The sequence below is a fragment of the Acartia tonsa genome, chromosome 14 (genome assembly GCF_053477335.1).
Source record: "Acartia tonsa isolate MP-2025a chromosome 14, ASM5347733v1, whole genome shotgun sequence".
In the NCBI taxonomy this organism is placed as follows: domain Eukaryota; kingdom Metazoa; phylum Arthropoda; class Copepoda; order Calanoida; family Acartiidae; genus Acartia; species Acartia tonsa.
Genome location: NC_137273.1, coordinates 12470109 through 12489188, shown reverse-complemented (window position 1 = coordinate 12489188; position 19080 = coordinate 12470109). Strand labels below are relative to the sequence as shown.

Sequence of the window (19080 nt, the reverse complement as noted above, 5' to 3'; positions counted from 1 at the left end):
TTTAGGAAAGCTACAGACAATTGTATATTAGAACGGCTATGTAATAGAATTTATATTTTTGGATCTTTAGAGTTGTAATTTTATATAATTATTGTTGATAATTGTTCTAGGAATCAAAATAATTTTAAATCATTGAAATAAAGTATATGACTTTCTTGAAGGAAAGTCGGACAGGCGCGCAAAGTGGCTGCGCTACTTAGGTTTAAAGTTGTCATCATTCCTGGTGGGGTATCTGAGCCTTGGGGTGGGTTGTAGCATGGGGCGCCCTCCGCCCCCGACTAGTTGCCGCTCCATCGAAGGTGTTATCATACCTGGAATAATGAATATCTTTATAATTCCCTGTTAAAGTCTAGTGCTGGTATAAGGTATAAAAACATATAAATATAATCAACTGAAGTGACTTTCTAGAACAAAATTTAAATACTCGGATAAACTCGGGGTAAAACTGGTTTAGAAATGTAACCAAAGTGAAGTGGGATATGAAGGGGGGAGAAATAACTTTATGAATTATATTGGGAGAATGTTTTACTTAATTATAAATAACTGAGTTAATTTAAAAATGTTTTTCTGTTCTTTATTTTCAATTAGAGATCTATGATGAGTGATCGGTCAGTCTGCAATGAATAATTTACCTTGGGAAGCAGCTTTGGAAGGATATTGAAGGTGTGCCCCCATTCCCCCAACTCCCAGCCCCCCTCCTCCCCCGCGCATAAATGGCTGTTGTGTGGGGGTGCTGAGGGCTGAGGGGGTGGAGTGGTGGTGGGGCGGTTGGGTAGGGGTGTGCAGCGCCGTGGAGGGGGAGGAGGAGAGCGCCATGTCCAGCTCGATTTTGCGCAGTATCGGGTCCATTTGCACGCTGCCCCATTCCAGCCATCTCCCCGATTTTATTAATAATTCCTGTTTCTTCCTGTTTTAAAAATATTATCTCAATTCAACAATAAAGTAAAACAATAGACAGGCAAGAGGTTAAGTAACTGTATGACCTAACCCCGTGGACCCTGTGCCCACTTTCAATTGTGTCTTTGTATATCAGCCAATAACGTCAAAAAAAAATTAACTCAGACAAGTCGCTACAAAAGAGCAGAAAGCAATTTGCTAGCACACTAAAAAGGTTCCCAACACTGGATCCAGGTAGTTATACATTTATTAAGTGAACAAACCTTACAAATTGGCCGACATGAAACAGAGTGAAAGAATCCAAGATTTGCAGAATACTTCAGTTTTATATTAAGAAACATTAACTTAAGATTTGAAAAAAAAACTAGTATACACATGGATCTAAAAGGATAATACAATGGCCGATAAATTGATTCCAAATTATGATATATAAAATTGTCCCTTCCGTAGATTACAATAGTGGTTGAACCGTATGGCGACTTAGCATAATGAACCAACCAATCAAAACTTAGCAGTCTCCAAAGTTGTTAAGTCAACGAATAAGAAAACTTAATTATAAAACTTTGGGGACTAGTGTAATAAACAGCCCAATGTCCCCTCCCACCCTGAGTTTAAATGCTCCTCGTTTTCCTTTTCCTTTGTGTTATTTGTCAAGCATATATCATTATCCATCTGTCTATCTGTATGTCTGTAACCTAAACATAACTGTAATTTACATATTGATTTTAGTTGTTTAATCTAAAAAACCACTTGCCAAAATTTTTATAAAATTCTGCTCTGCACTTATCATATATTTACATAAAACTAGCGGTTACGCCTCTAGCCTCTAGGGGCGTTTAAGGAAAATGATTTGGGGTATGTTTCTCTTGGGAGGGTGTAAGTACTGATGATAATATTTTCCTGCATAATATACAGACCCAAATGGTTTTGTTGGACCGTAGGGTCACCTTACCCCCACATCGGGCACAACAACGAACCTAAAAAATATTTAGAATTTTGATAAATATTACTCTTTTTAAAAGCGAAGCTTTTCTATAATTAGGGTCGGTCCGTCCGTCCGAGATAGTTAGCTTTTATTCGTTAATTTAGGCATGTTAGAATTGTCCTATCGATTTCAAACTTTGCATGATGATTCCTGTAGTAGTTGGGTACGATTTAGAAAGCGTAGCAACTCTATAATCATTACCAGAATGTCCGTACGTCCATTTTAAACATGTTGATTTTTCTAATTTTTTAACAACAAATTTTCAAGTGTTTTAATTATCCGTTTGATCTGATTTTTGGTATATTGATTCCTGGGACAACAAAGAACAATATTATAAGCGAAGCAACTCTATAATCAAGTCCAAAAATGTAAGTATGTCCATAAACATTATCCTGTTTTTAAGCAGTTTTTCAACAAATTTACCTACAATTTTGATTCGACATTAATACATTTATGTTTCGATTTTTGAGTTCAGATACTATACAAGTGTTAATGTCCGTTTGTCCTACCTTTTCAGTGCTTCGCTTTTATGAATGTTGTCATCCTTGTTTAAATAATGTTCTTGGTAACGAATATCTTCTAGAATCTAATTCTTTAAAGGCTGCTAAAACGGAGGAGCATATATAAGGTTGTGCTCGCAGAAGATGATTTAAGTCCCTCCACAGATTATAATGTCATACGATAGAATAGCCAATGAGGGACCAGTATACATCGTAATTGACTAATGGTAAAATTTATGCTGGCCTCTCATACATTGGTTATTCTATCGTATGACGTCATTATCTGTGGAGGGACTTTAATCATCTTCGTTCTCGCATAAAATTTTAACCGACAAAAAAAAGTCCATAAATAATCTGGAATAGCAATCACTCAAAAATGCATATGTATGTTAAGCCGTTTTGCAGCTTGCAGCCTCTAAATTTCATAGATTTTTGGAGATATTGTACCGGGAACTGCACTAGATCCGAAAATTTAATTAATTATTAATTATTTAAAAATACTTTTTTTCGATTTATGATTAAAAATTCTTGCATACAATAAAAAAATAAGCATGTATTTCTACATATGTATATATTTATTTAAACTTTAAAAAAATTAAAATTCTATTTGCAGTGTTTCTTTAAAGGACAGAAATGCATTTTATTGGGACAAATCTGTATGTCAATAAATTTTACTATTTTCTATCTTTTTGTCTTTTTATCTATCTTTATTGATCTATCTTTCTATCTTATTGTATACGATTGTCCATTAAGTTTCCGCTAACAACTTAACCGATTTATTACTTTATTTATAGAAGCTTCACATATTTCTCAAAATTGTTTTGATAAAGAATTACTCATACACCTAACATAGCAGGATAAGATATCTTTCTTGAAAACAGAATAATTAGTGGACACTTTCCATATTCTATCTATATGTCTGTTTGTCCGTAAGTCTATCTATCTATCTAACTATCGATTTATCTATCTATTTGACAAACCTTGCAATAGTTACAGAGGTGCCCCACTCCGTCAGCAAACTTTGTTTTGAGACAAATATGACAGGTGGACTCGAGTTCAACCCCAGCCTTCTTTTGTACTTCGGCCTAGTTTTTATATTTATACATTACTTTTCACAAACAGACATAAAGATGTTGAATTTTAAAAGAGCAACAAAATATCGATAGAAAAAAAAGAAACCTTAATGCTGTAATTATAAAAAAATTTAGTACTATATTACTGAATTTATCTTTTAGAAGTTCAAGATTTTGTAATTATTATTTTTGAAATGAGAATAGTTTTCTTTTTTTATAATTCGTGAAAAATATTTATAGTACGAAATTTTATGATTTTTATTTTAATATTCGTGGAAAATTGTCTGTAATATGATGCTATATATAATTATTATAACTGAGAACTGTTTCTAATCCAACGAATGTTAATTAATTTTGAATCCATACGGGAAAACATTGAATATGTATAAATTCCTTTTGTTTAATTTGTTCTTCTAAATCTTTGACTTCTCTCTGCTTCTGATTGAAAAATTTTATCTCGCGGATTTCTTCCTCCTAAATTATAAAAAAAAATAATAAAACTAGCATAAAACCGGGAAAAGACAATGATCAATAAATTGTTGTACATCTTAATATGTATACACAAAACTACCTTTTCTTTATAATACAATTAGTGGTTGAAACGTTTGGACACTCAACATATGTACTAACAAATCAAAGTCAATAAAAGTCCCCAAAGATGTTTAGTCAACAAATAAAACTTTGGGACTAGTGTAATAAACAGCACATTGTCCCCTTGCATCCAGCATAAAAAAAGGGAGAATTCATAAAAACCTTTATATATGAATATATTATACATGTATGTCATTTGTGGCATGATTTCAGCTGTTTGTCTTGCATAGCAGCTAAAATATTCACGTTTACCCTATTCCATTTCTTACAGAATGGACAGACACACATATATTTCAAATTATAGAGTAGCTTCGCTACTAAAAAGATATTGGACTTATTTGTAAATCAAGCCACGATACAAATATGACCAATTCTATAACTTATGATCTAACCACTGAACCCCTTTTGTGCTTTTAAAGGAATTAGTCAACTTGTCCTGTGATGGTTTAAAAATAGAATCCTGGGATGTTTGACACCTCCTTATAAAAAAATGGATGTATGCATAAATTTTTTACTGAAATAGGGGGAGGTTAATACTACCCTTCTTGGAGATACCAAGATACTAGGGCCAAAGCACTTGTATTAATACTTTTATATATTCTACAAGTGTAATGTGCAGCTACTTTTAACAAAAACAAAAAAAATAAGTTTTGCAATTTTTAGGACACGTAATCACTGCATTGCAAGGTAGGGGTGTCACAATGGATATACCATGTACGTGGATATTATGACAGGATGCTGTGAGTATTGGTGCAAAAAATATGACGTAACAAAAAAATTAGCCAATGAGAGGCCACTATAAATTTTACCATTGGTCAATAACGGCCTCTCATTGGCTATTTATTTTTGTTACGTCATATTTTTTGCACCAATACTCACAGCATCTTATGACAGCAGCGTTGCGGAGCCGTTTGATTTTGGTGCGGCTCCGGCTCACACCTAAAATCAAGAAAAACTCGACATATTTTTTTCCCCATGTCTATTTTTGACTTTTGAAGGTTTTAAAAGTTCAATTTTTGATAAAAATGGAATATAAAACCTAAAAAGGGGATTTGCACATGACAAAATTTATAATTTTAAAAAAATCTCTTTATTTATCTAGTTTGGAGCCGGAGCCGTTTTTTAACGAAAATTACGGCTAAGGCTTCGGCAAAATATGGCGGCTCCACGGCTCCCGGCTCCGGCTCCGCAACACTGTAATGACAGGGGGAAAAATGTCTTCAATTAAAAAAAAGGATGCTGTTTACCTTGTTATTTATTGGTCGGGCTGTTCATCCAAGAGGAGATAGGTTGGTGTAAAGGGGAGGGGATGGGATGTAAGTTAACCTTCAACTTTTTTTGGGGGTAGGGGGTATATTTTTTCTAAGGGTGAATACTCTTGGGATATACCCTCTTTTAAGATAGCTTTAAACCCTCCCAGAATCTATTAGAAGCTTCACTGTAAAGAAGAATCATAAAGGCCCAGCATTTAGAGAGACACTAAGCTACAAACAGACATATAAATATTCTTTTATGTTAGGATAATGTTTCATATACTGAAGTTTAAAAAATTAAACATATATGTCCAAAACAGTCAAACTTTTGCAAGAAGATGTACTCCTATGTGGCTGAAAAGACACATGGACGGAGGAGATATTAGGTTGTTTATTACACTAGTCCCCAAATTGTTATAAAAAAATTCCTAATCTTTGGTTTAACAACTTTTGGGACATGTGATAAATTTTGATTGGTTGGTTTATTAGGTTGGGTGTTCACACGTATCAACCACTATTTGTAATTCACACAAGGTTTAATTTTGTGTATCATTATTGGGAATGTACATCAATTTATTGGCCATTGTCTTATCCTTTTAGATCCCTGCTAAAGAGACATATTTCCAAAAGAACATCAAAGAAAAGTTAAATCATTGATGACATCCAAAAATGTATTTCTAATGTTTACAATAATTATTATCTTAAAAGATGTATTTAAAAAGAATAAAAAAAGCATTAGAAAAAAAGACACGTTAAATATTCTTATAATACAGTAACAGAATGTCTTTTTGTTTGTTTGTCTGTCTGTTTGTCTGTACCGAAGGATCTCGCAAACCACTGAACCGATCGGGTTCTCCTTAACAGGATACCTTCTCATAGGTCCCGAGAAGGTTTATAACTATTTTGGGGGAGGGTACCACCACCCTCCACAGATAAAATAACAAAAATAAAAAAAAATAAAAAACGCCGCTTGCGGACAAAATTACAATTAGCTAAAAACATAACTAACACCATCTAGCGGCGAAAAAGATATTTTTGGTAAATAGCTGATTTTCACATTGATTGAAAAGAGACAATTTTACGTGTCCCTATGGGCCTCTAGGGGCGTAGCCGCTAGTTTGAAATAAAGGATTAATTCCTAAAATTCCATAGTCACAACGTTATAAAAACAAACCTTGTTTTGCATGGCAACCCTTGCTTGTTTATATGCTGACTTAAAACTGACTTGACATTTAAAATGTTACATATGACGCAAATGAATTATCTTTATATATAAGCAAAATAAACTAAACTTGTCAAATTATATAATCAATAATTAATACACCTGACATCAAATTAGCAAAGTATTTGGATATAGTCCCTTAAGGGGCGTGTCTTCGTATTTTCACAGTAGCTTTTCTCCTATTTCTAGCCCCTGCGAGGCTAATTGCCTAACCCTGCGGGGCAATCACCTAACCCGACATAATCTAACAAAACCTAAAATAACCTATCAAAGGCCACTTAAGAATCGCCCCTTAAGAGGCGTTGCCATGAAAAAGACTATACCCAAGTATTTTAAGAAACAAAATGAAGAAACGTTAGGAATCTTAAGGGATAAGACAATGAACGATAAATTGATGTACATGCCCATCATAATCAACTTTTAGTGTCGGGAATATTAACACAATTTTGCTAGCAGACGGAAAAGGTCATGGAAAAGGGGGGCAGGTAGTTATCTGTATATATGTACATCTATACTATATAGATATGTTCTGTAGATTAAAATTTTCGTCTAAAATGTTTAGACACGACTACTAACCAATCAAAATGTACCCAAAGTATTTAAGTCAACGAATGATGAAAACTTTGGGTACCAGTGTAATATGTCTGTTCTATTCTACTATTTATTTATCAAAAACCTATTTATTTTAGTGACAAGAATATCATTATTTATCGTATTTTATATTTAGAAATTATTTCTATTAATAGAATACATTTTGACAAAAGATAAATAGTTTAATTTTTCAAGAACTTAAAGCTTTATTTTGACAACACTATTTATTATATAAACCTAAAATATAAAGTATTAAGGTTTTTTGTCCGTTAAGATCTCGCTAACCACTGAACGGATTGAGTTTTCCATTTTAGGTAAGCTTTATTTAGGTCCCGGGGTTGTTTTAGACTTATCTATTATTTAACATTTGAGGCTTTTTTCTCCATCCTACAAATACTAGATACTAGAGGCGCTATCACTAGTAAAATATGTATAAATTGCCTTTTCTTTTCCTTAAAATTCTTATTTTTTTTAGAATATTCTTCCTTTTACACTATAATAATTTAGAATAAAAATAATTATATAAAGTGTTTCTTTGGTATTTTCTCTAATCTGGTAAGTGAAAAAAAGTTACCCATATCACATTCTTTAAAAAAGTGTATTAGCTCCCCACAAGGCTCTAGCCTACCGAAAATTACTCTAGCGTTTTGCAAAAAAAAACAAGGATGACAACATACATAAAAGTAAATCTCTACAATCGGAAGGAATGACAAACGGAAAGTGTCAGAATTTGGCGAGCAGAAAATTAATTTGTAAGTCTAATCAAAATTGAACATAGGTTTGTTGCAGATTTGCGAAAATACAGGTTACAGTAAAAGTGTAAAATCAATAGGACAATTCTAACTTATCTGAATTAACGAAAAGAGATAACTGTTGTGGCTTTTAAAATAAACTTAAGTGGGGAGGGGGTTATAGGAGTTCGTTTGGTGAATTATAAGAACTTTACTGTTTCTAAAAATAGCCCTCTTACTAATAAAAAAAACCATAATTATAATTGAAATATTAAATTACTTAACTCAAAAATGCACACCGCAAATAAATGCAAACTGTTTGGTAGCAATGCTTTGTTAGCGAAGCTACTACATAGCTTTTATTTAGTATTAATAAAGCTAAAGATGGTAATTATTTTATCTCTTTAAGTTCATGTGTCAAAAAATTCTAAATAATTAATCCTTTTAAAGAATATTACCTACTAAGAATATTTTAAAGATTTTTTTAAATAAAGAGAATATTATCATCCTTGTTTTAAGCAAAAATACTTGTATTTCTTTACTTATAATTGTAACGTCGCTTTTTGTACTTTTAGACATGATTTGTACTATTACAATGTTTTCAAAACTTTACATTCTTTTTAAATAATTTGTTAGAAAAGATATATATAATACAAATTAGAATGATGTCTGTCCCCCCCCCTCATTCTTTAAAACGAATTTTACGAATTCGCCATTTATTCGCTAAAATTTGCAATCCATTCGATTTTTTTTTCGGCTGGGTAGGTTATAGAAGATGTAATTATACCTCTTGGGGCAAAGTCCCTAGAGGCTAGGGGCGAAGTATCTTATATTGCGTTAGTGTTATCCTTTTATTTAAAGTAGTAAGGTTTTTTTTGTTAAGAATTCGATAACCATGAACTTTTAAGTTCTCCAGTTTAGGTAATTTTTACATAGTCCTAGGATGGTTTTAGACTATTTCAATTCTAGATATATTTCCTGAAGGATTTAGGCTAGTAAACTGAACCCTTCCTTCGAATACAGAGTCACTAGATACTAGAGGGATGGGGGGGGGGGGAGGGAGGGGGGAGGACACAATACAAGATTTATTTTTCCAGTATGGCTTCAAAACCGATTAAAAGGAAAAGAACTGGTTCTAAGCCATACTGAAAAATCATCTATCGTATTATATTCAGTTTTCTACGAATATAAAAAAGTACAATCACAATATTTATTCCAGTTTTGTTAGACCAGGCCTATCAAAACTGGTTTTAGTCATATAATTTTTCATTTTAATATCCGCGGAAAGCTGTTTATAATACGATGCGATAAATAACTATACCTGTTGTTTTTGTAGGACTCCCCTTATGATAATTCTCTCCTCCTCTGTAAGATGGGATAAGTCAGGACCTAAAAAAGTAAAAAATAAGGTATTTCTAAATGGAAAAGCTTTAATTAACAAGGATGGCAACATCCATAAAAGCGAAATACTGAAACGATAGGACAAACGGACATTAACACTTGTACAGTGTCTAAACTGAATCATCAGAATATAAAAGTATAAGAGTCGAAGCAAAATTGTAAGTAAATTTGTTGAAAAACTGCTTGATACAGGATAATGTTTATGGACATACTTACGTTTTAAGGGCTTGATTATAGAGTTGCTTCGCTTATAATATTGATCTTTGTTGTCCCAGGAATCAATATACCAAAAATCAGATCAAACGGATAATTAGATCACATAAAAATTTGTTGTTAAAAAAAGTAGAAAAATCAACATGTTTAAAATGGACATACGGACATTCTGGTTATGATTATAGAGTTGCTACGCTTTCTAAATCGTACCTAACTACACCAGGAATCATCATACAAAGTTTGAAATCGATAGGACAATTTTAACATGCCTAAATTAACGAATAAAAGCTATCTATCTCGGACGGACGGACGTACGAACGGACGTACGGACGGACGGACCGACCCTAATTATAGAAAAGCCTCGCTTTTAAAAAGGTTTTCTGTCCTTCAAACTGTATTTGTGTTTTGATACTATAACAAGATGAATCTATTTATATGCATTTTTTTTCATATGGTGGTTTCTTAAGACGATTCGGTAATGTTATTAGCATAACATCTCAAAAATAAAAAGCACACAAGTGTATTGTAATTTTTAGCACGATACTGTAAAACATAATGTTTCAACAATGAAAAGAAATGGTTATTCTTAACTGACCAATTAACTATCAAATACCTTACGGGCGACGCTGCTGTACATGACACTCTAACGTCACTTTATCGTATGACGTCATAATTTGTTGAGGGACTTTAATCATCTTCCTTTAGGTTTGTAAAGTAGAAAATTGGTTCGTCTGTTCAATGTTCATATGTTACCTGAGAAATCATCTCTGGAGCTGGGATAGTCTAAGGAGGCCTGCTTCCTGATCCCTGGACGAATATCCATCCTGCCAGAGCTTATACGTCCGGCCGCCAAGTTTAGTCAGTTTTGGGGGATTTTTTCAACCCCTATTATATATTTTAAGGATAAGCAAAGAAATATAATAGTTATTTATCGCATCGTATTATAAACAGCTTTCCGCGGATATAGAATGTACAATTATAAGATTAAAACCAGTCTTTTTAGCCCCGAGGTGCCGAAGGCACTGGCTAAAAAAATGGTTTTAATCTTATGATTGTATATTTTTTATATTCGTAGAAAGCTGGATATAATATGATGCTAGACATAGTTTTTTCGTATGGATGAGAACCGGTTCCTATCCACCGGATTCGAATGAATACGAGAAAATGGTTTAAAAGGCGACCCAAAGAATATGAACGCGTTCCGCTATTAACTTGAAGCAAATTTATAGTCATTGTCTTATTGACAAAAAGGGGGAATATGATTAAAGTTCCTACACAGATTATGACGTCATACGAAAAAATAGCCAATGAGAGGCCAGTATACACTGTAATTGACCAATGGTAAAATTTATGCTGGCCTCTCATTGGTTATTTTATCGTATGACGTCATAATCTGTGGAGGGACTTTAATCATCTTCAAAAAGGGGGTGTGTTTTTGTCAATTACATTTTTTGCTATATTTTTGGCAATATGTTTTACCCATTGTCAAAATTACAACTTTACCGCTGTCATAAACACAATTTTATTGTCATTTTTGTTTAAATAAACATTATTTTATAGGGTAACTTATTTACTATAATTTGGAGAGGGAGGAGGGGTGTTGTAAATTGTTTATTGTTTTAAAATTTCTTGTGGGCCTATCCTTATAATAAAAGTAACATGATGTTTGTTTGTCTATCTGTTTGTCTGTACCGAAGGATCTCGCTAACCGCTGCTGAACGGATCGGTTTCTCCTTTACAGGGTAGCTGCTCCTAAGTCCCGGGAAGGTTTATAACTATTTTTGGTAAATAGCTGATTTTTGTATAGATTGAAAAGAAACAATTCTACGTGTCCTTGGAGGCCTCTAGGGGCGTAGCCGCTAGTATATATATAATCTGTGATCTATTAAAGTTTTTGTGAAAACAAGGATAATTTTGTAATCCATTTGCTTATCCCTGCCTTCTTTAGAAATTGGTTATCAGTCAACTATAGTTGAACCGGTTTTTAGAACCGGTTTTCTGTTGGGCTAGTTCATAACTAGGTTTGTGCGACAGTCTGGGCGCCTAAAATAAAAATTAGGTAAATTTTTAGCAGATATTGTCAAAAATCACTAAATATGGCGTTAAATTTTGTTTTTCGTATAATCTGTAGCTCTTTTTAAAGTATCCTTATACTAAAGTAACAGGATGTTTGTCTGTGTGTCTGTCTGTGTGTACCGAAGGATCTCGCTAACCGCTGAACCGATCGGGTTCTCCTTAACAGGGTAGATTCTCATATGTCCTGGGAAGGTTTTTAACTATTTTGGGAGAGGGTACTACCACCCTCCCAAAAGAAATGACAAAAAAATTGAAAATTTTCTTAAAATCTGGAAGACTTCAACGTCAAATAAGGTGGTATCTTACATAAAAAATTAACTTTAACAAACAAAAACATTTAAAGTGCCACTAGAGGCCTTTAGGGGCGTAGCCGCTAGTGTTTTCATAATTAAGGTCAGATTTTTTACTTAATTGTTTAGATTTCGATTTAATTTTATGCTTCTTTGATATTAAAAGTGCTGACACTCTTAGTTTGTCAATATAATAATGTCTCTCTGATATGCCTGAAAATGTCATATTCACTGACTTATAATATAAAATGCCTTAAAAAATTATATATTAGAAAAACATTAATTGTACCAAAAATTTAAAATTGATACAAGTATCATATTGTTCAGCAATTAAAATAAGTAAAAAAGCATGTTTAAAAGGAAAGAGAATAGTTAATGTTAAAATTAATATAATTATGATAATTGCTCTATTTTCTTTATTAATATTTCAACATCTTATAGCGCAGCCTCTCTATAAATTGGGTTTATCCATTAGTAAATCACATATTTGTCTCTAGATTATTGACAGCTTTATAAAATTGAAATATTTTTTTTATTTCCATTAATAAAATTACGTCGTATTTTTTTATCGATTAATATTATCCTTGGTTTATTTGTGTTAAGATCCCGCAAACTTCCAATTAAATTCTCCATTTAATTTCAGCATTCTATAGGTCCTTGGATTGTTTAAGGATTTCCATTTAGAAGTCTTGGGACGGTGTTTTTCCCTATATGCTTAAGACAAAGCCAGTATATCATATCACTAGCGGTTGCACCCCTATCATCAAGGGGTGAAGAATAGTAACATAACACCATACCCAGAATTATATTTAAAAATGAAATAGCCTAAAACCATCTCAGGACCTATGTATATGAAGCTCCTTTGTAAAGGAGAACCATATCGGTTCGGTGACTAGCGAGATCCTTAGCTACAAACAAAAAAGCTTACTACTTTATATAATAGGATAAGGCCTGATGAGTTTTTTTTCTTACAAAATTTCTCTAATATCCTAATAGAGGAAAAAATTATTTATTGAAATAAAATTTTGCAATAAGATGCAATAAAATTTTACATGTAATAAACTTAGTACAGGTATATTGCATGATGTTCAGAAAAAAATGTTGCCTCTAAATTAAAGGGAAAAGTAGTTTGCGGGTAAAATCCGTAAAGGTTGTCAGTTTTAAGTTAAAAACAGTAGTAGAACGATAAAAATTAATGTTAACTTAAAAAAAAATTTTGTTTATAGTTCTTTACACATATATAGTGAATATTATCGTTCTACTACTATTTTTAAGCCTTAAAACACACACTTTTACGAATTTTACCCGCAACCTACTTTTCCCTTTCTCAGTTTAAACATTAAAATTTATTGATTTTTTATATCTTATTTTCTTATGTTACAGATTTTTTACCTTAAATTTTTCAACAAAAATTACTTTTTTGTTGTTTTTATTCTATGTTTGAAACATTATTGCAAAAGTTAAAAGTTGTAAAAACAAGGATGACAACATCCATAAAAGCGAAGCTCTGAAATGGACTTGTATAATGTCAGAACTGAATAATCAGAATGCGAATGTATAAGAGTCAAAGCAAAATTGTAAGTAAATTTGTTGAAAAACTGCTTGATACAGGATAATGATTATGGACATACTTACATTTTTAGGACTTAATTATAGAGTTGCTTCGCTTTTAATATTGTACTTTGTTGTCCTAGGAATCAGTATACCAAAAATCAGACCAATCGGATAATTAGGTCACATACAAATTTGTTGTTAAAAATGTAAAAAAATCAACATGTTTAAAATGGACGTACGGACATTCTGGTAATGATTATAGAGTTGCTACGCTTTCTAACTCGTACCTAACTATTACAGGAATCACCATGCAAAATTTGAAATCGATAGGACAATTATAACATGCCTAAATTAACGAAAAAAGCTATTTAAAAAAGTAAAAAAATCAACATGTTTAAAATGGACGTACGGACATTTTGGTAATGATTATAGAGTTGCTACGCTTTCTAAATCGTACCTAAATATTACAGGAATTACCATGCAAAATTTAAAATCGATAGGACAATTATAACATGCCTAAATTAACGAAAAAAGCTATTTAAAAAAGTAAAAAAATCAACATGTTTAAAATGGAAGTACGGACATTTTGGTAATGATTATAGAGTTGCTACGCTTTCTAAATCGTACCTAACTACTAAAGGAATCACCATGCAAAATTTGAAATCGATAGGACAATTCTAACATGTCTAAATTAACCAAAAAAGCTATCCGTTACGGACGGACGGACGGACGGACCGACCCTAATTATAGAAAAGCTTCGCTTTTAAAAATAGTTTGCATTTAACTGTAAATCAATAATTCTAATTTTATACACCTTGACTTTACTGAAGCATTTGATTCAGTTTCATATTTAAAAAGACAAATAATTAATGATCTAAAAGGATAAGGTAATGGCCGAAAGATTGGTGTACATACCCAATGATGAAACACCAAATTAACCCTTCTGTACAAATTATTGGTTGAAACTATTGGACACTTAGTTTATTGAACCAACCAATCAGAATTCAATAAAAGTCCCCAAAGATGTTCAGCCAACTAATAAGAACGCGTTATTTGAAAAAACAGCCCAATTTCTCCTCATATATTTAGATATATTAAAAAGGTTTTAGGCTAATCTCCCGACCTTTCCGCCTTCCCCTAGAGGTTAGGGATTCAATATACGACATACTAAGAAACTATAGGAATGTTTTGATATTTAAAACATGAATTAAACAAATAGATTGTCAAAATGTAACATATTTTTGTTGCTAGGAATAAAAAAATAGTACAAAAAGTAACAATGATAAAAACTTAAATTGAAGCGAAATAATTGAGGAAAAATCATTATTATAATAGATTTTTGTAGAACTTTAAAATTGAATAAATCTCTAATTAAACATCTTGATTAGATAGCTCATTTGATTTTAAGCAATTTTAGTTTTGACAAGGATGACATAAAAGCGAAGCACTAAAACGATAGGACAAACAGACATTAACACTTTTATAGTGTCAGAACTGAATAATCAATATAAATGTATAAGAGTCAAAGCAAAATTGTAAGTAAATATGTTGAAAAACTGCTTGATACAGGATAATGTTTATGGACATACTTACATTTTTAGGACTTGATTATAGAGTTGCTTCGCTTATTACATTATACTTTGTTGTCCTAGGAATCAATATACCAAAAATCAGACCAATCCGTTGATTAGATCACATAAAAACTTGTTGTTAAAAAGTAAAAAAATTAACATGTTAAAAATGGACGTACGGACATTTTGGTTATGATTATAAAGTTGCTACGCTTTCTAAATCGAACCTAACTACTAAAGGAATCACCATGCAAAATTTGAAATCGATAGGACAATTCTAACATGCCTAAATTAACGAAAAAAGCTATCCGTTACGGACGGACGTACGGATCGACCCTAATTATAGAAAAGCTTCGCTTTTAATTATTCTGAAATTACAATAAAATCTATTTGACAAGATTTTCAGTTTCTTGAAACTAACGAAATGTGACAATGGCACATAAATTGAAGTTTATCCCCAATGATAATTCACAAGTTTAGCCCTTCTTTAGAATACAATTAGTGATTCAAACGTTTGGACTCTAAAACTAAATGAACCACGCTTCGCTTCGGGTACTAGACCTCTATCCACGCACCTTGGAACATACATACTCTGCTTATGATTGCGGTGTAAAGCGTCCAATAACCCATCAGACAACCAACTCTCTGAGATGCACGACCTTTGTCTGAGAAGTCCCAACTGTGCATGGTAGCGAGTTGCGCCTGTTTTGGGCCAAGGCATTCCCCCCACTCTAACTATTTACGTCGCGCATCTGACAAAGCAGCAGTGGGAACCATTTTTAATCTCTTTAGTTATGACGTGGTGTCGGACCGAGATTCGAACCTATCACCTTCCCGACGACGAGCGGATGCGCTACGTGTTGAGCCACGGTCGCGGGTTAAAAAAAAATTCCAATAAAACCGCACAAAGTTGTTGAGCCGATGAATAAGAAAATGTAAATATAAAACTTTTGGGACTAGTGTAATAAACAGCCCAATGTACCCTCATTCCTTGGCAATGACATCTTCATGTAACTACCATTGAAAAAGTATATTCAAATAGAGTTCAATGATAGGACACCAATAAGCAATACACACAGCTTCGCTTCTGTCAATGTTAAATAACAATATTTACTTATATGACTCATCAGTAATATACGAATGACGAAAATTGAACATCTTTTTTTTAGCAGCAAAGCTACTCTAGATGTATTACATGTTCATTGTTCGTATGGAAAGATCTTCTTTTAAGGTAAACATTGCTCTTATCATTGTACTAAATCTACATAATAGTATTTTTGAAAGGGTACCCGTGCTGGTTAAAATTTTTAGTACCTAAACAAATCTAAATAGTAATTTTTTTATTATCTGGATTGGAATCAATTTTAAGATGCAATTATGAAAACATTACTTTTTAAACTTTAAAAGTTTTAGATAAATTTTATTATAATACAAACTCTTTAAATAATTTTTTTCTTGTTTTATGAAACATTGTTTACAAAGATATACTGAATGACGTTAAAAAAGATTAAAATAGGATGTTGTTTATCAACAGCTGGAATCATATTAATCAATTATGTTTTATTATGAAGAATTTTTTTTATTGATTGAAGCTAATTATTTTGAATTTTCTTACTAATAAATGAAAAAAATACTATTTAGGTGCTTTCGCTTAAAGTTCCTTGTGAGCAAAGAAAATCCCTCGCTTATATTAAATAAAAATAGATTAAGGGGAGGGAGAATGGCTTGTTTCCTATGCCCTAACCCTGCGGGGCCTATATCTGCACTTCCCTAACCCTGCGGGGCCTATATCTGCACTAAATATAACCTAAGCTAAAGTGCAAAAAAACAATATACAGGAAACTAACCCTCGTCACAAATTTGAAATTAATTCCAATTTTCAATTCATCTTTTAAATATTCAATATGTAATGAACAGCCAGATGTTCCCACCCCAATGACGAAGAAAACTTGCTAATTGTTGCTGTGCGCTACTTGAGAACATAGCTGTACTTGTTTTAACAAGAAAAAGTAAATGCAGTGTAGCGCAGCAAGAAATAAATCCTTACTAACCTAGGCAACTGTGGTGAATATTAAAAGGAACTATGAGAAGATTAGTTGGACACATTTTCATTATCAAGCATCTAAATAAATATCTGTAACTAGTTTTACAAAAATAATTATACTGTCCCTCTAGAGTCATATTTTCCTCAGGGATATAAAAGAATAAGACAATAACCATTAAATCTCAAATGATGGAACACAAAATTACCCCTTCTCTAGATTAGAATTAGTGGTTGAAAAATTTGGAGACTCAACTTAATGAACCAACCAATCAAAGTTTCCAAAGTTGCTTTGCAATATATAACGAATAAGAAAACGTTATTATTAAAATTTGGGGACTAGTGTAATAAAGAGCCAATTGTTCCCACCCTATATTTTCCTACATTAAACAGGGCAAGAAAACTACAACTTGTTCGTATATAGAATTGCAATTAACCTCACGTATAGGTAATAATATTGCGTAAGAGCGAAAATAGGCTGAGATCCTTTAGAATAAGACAATGGACGATAAATTGATATACATCTTCTTCTCATCATAAAAAAAGTAATCCCTTAAAATCACTAATTAAAAAATTTGAAAACTGCTTGTTTGGACCAATCAATCTTAATTTAGTGTAGCCAACCAATTTCTTTAAAGTTAATAAAATATAATTTCTAGTTCAATATCCCCTTTCCCACTACTAATAGGCCACCCTAGCCCAATAAACATTCAATCAAAATTGTTTCATACCAAAATTTTTTTAGTTTTGGTCGAAGGACCTTCGAATAATCTCTATTTAAAACAAATAGAATAAACTAAATTAAAGTAAAACCTAAACATCTTGGAATGCAATTTACAAATTTTTAAACAAAATAAAAAATCTTTAAAAACTAGATATTTTTATATGCATGTTTGATTGAAAAAATAAAATTTGACAAAAATATCTTTATAAAAAATTTTATTAATTTGAAAAACCATATATGCTCCACTTAAAGTAACATTTAGCCCTAAAAATGTTTTTTATAATTGATTTTATAAATTTTACAAATTAAATTTACTTGCATGAGAGAAGAAAGTAGTTTTAATATACATTTTGTCAAAAAAATCGTGTATGGAAAAATTAAATTTCATTTAAATGAAAATACATAAAAAAATACAAACAAAAATAATATAATTATATTAGTCTTTGTTTCCTTATAACTTAAACAAAATAAGAAATTCGTTTTATATTCACTGTATATTATGTTTAACTTTCATTCATTTTCACTGATTTGGTTTTATGCCATTTTTTGTTGAAGAATAACTAGTAGGATATGTATCACTATAGGAAATATGTCATTTTATTGGTAGTATGTTTGATCATAGATATATAAATGGTGCATGGTGTATTTTAGGAGAAAGGTATATGTGTGCGTGTGTGTGTGTGTGTGTGTATGTGAGTAGTATTTAGTACAGAAACTCTCCCTTACTTTACTCTCTGAAGATATAATTTGCCTCTGCCACCACCCCCCCCCCGCACACCGCTAGCAACACTCCCAACGGAGAGATATTTACCCCCACCCCTCTACTAACTCTCTCTCTCTCTCAACCACACCCCCACTCTCTAAAAGTGAGAGAGAGAAAGTTGCAATAGAGCTAAAAAATCTTTTATTTTTTCTTTGCCCTTAGAATTTAAGACTGTAGTTATTCAGGGTTCTAAAGGATGAAGACAATGGCAATTAAATTGACGTTCTTCCTATCACAAAGTTAACCCTTCTTTGATTTACAATTAGTGGTTGAAACGTTTGGACACTTAACTTATTTAACCAACCAATCAAAATTCAATAAAAGTCCACAAATATGATAAGCCAACGAATGAGAAAACGTCACAATAAATCTTTGGGGACTAGAGTAATAAACAGACCATTATCACCTTCCTTCGTGATAGTAGTTATTAAATATTAGAGCCTTTGCTAATTTCCAACATGCAAATTGTGATCTACAAATCTTCTGTCACTTATTCCCTACATTTTGTAAATTCAACAAGTGGAGAAATACACATATATTTAGTTACAAGAGGTTAACTCACAGACAAAATATGAATTTTACATATATATTCAGACATTACAAA

General features: G+C 32.0%; 1 protein-coding gene across 1 annotated transcript; it reads right to left on the bottom strand.

The window, feature by feature from the left end:
• Positions 1–192: 192 nt before the first annotated feature.
• Positions 193–17376, bottom strand: LOC145306425 (uncharacterized). Its single transcript, XM_080148519.1, has 9 exons — positions 17000–17376; positions 11397–11500; positions 10211–10342; positions 9165–9232; positions 3851–3929; positions 3363–3469; positions 1801–1874; positions 633–910; positions 193–311 (listed from the first exon to the last, which is right to left on the bottom strand). The coding sequence occupies exons 3-9, from the start codon at positions 10278–10280 to the stop codon at positions 193–195; spliced, it is 795 nt and encodes a 264-aa protein (XP_080004645.1). The 5' UTR covers positions 10281–10342; positions 11397–11500; positions 17000–17376.
• Positions 17377–19080: the final 1704 nt, after the last annotated feature.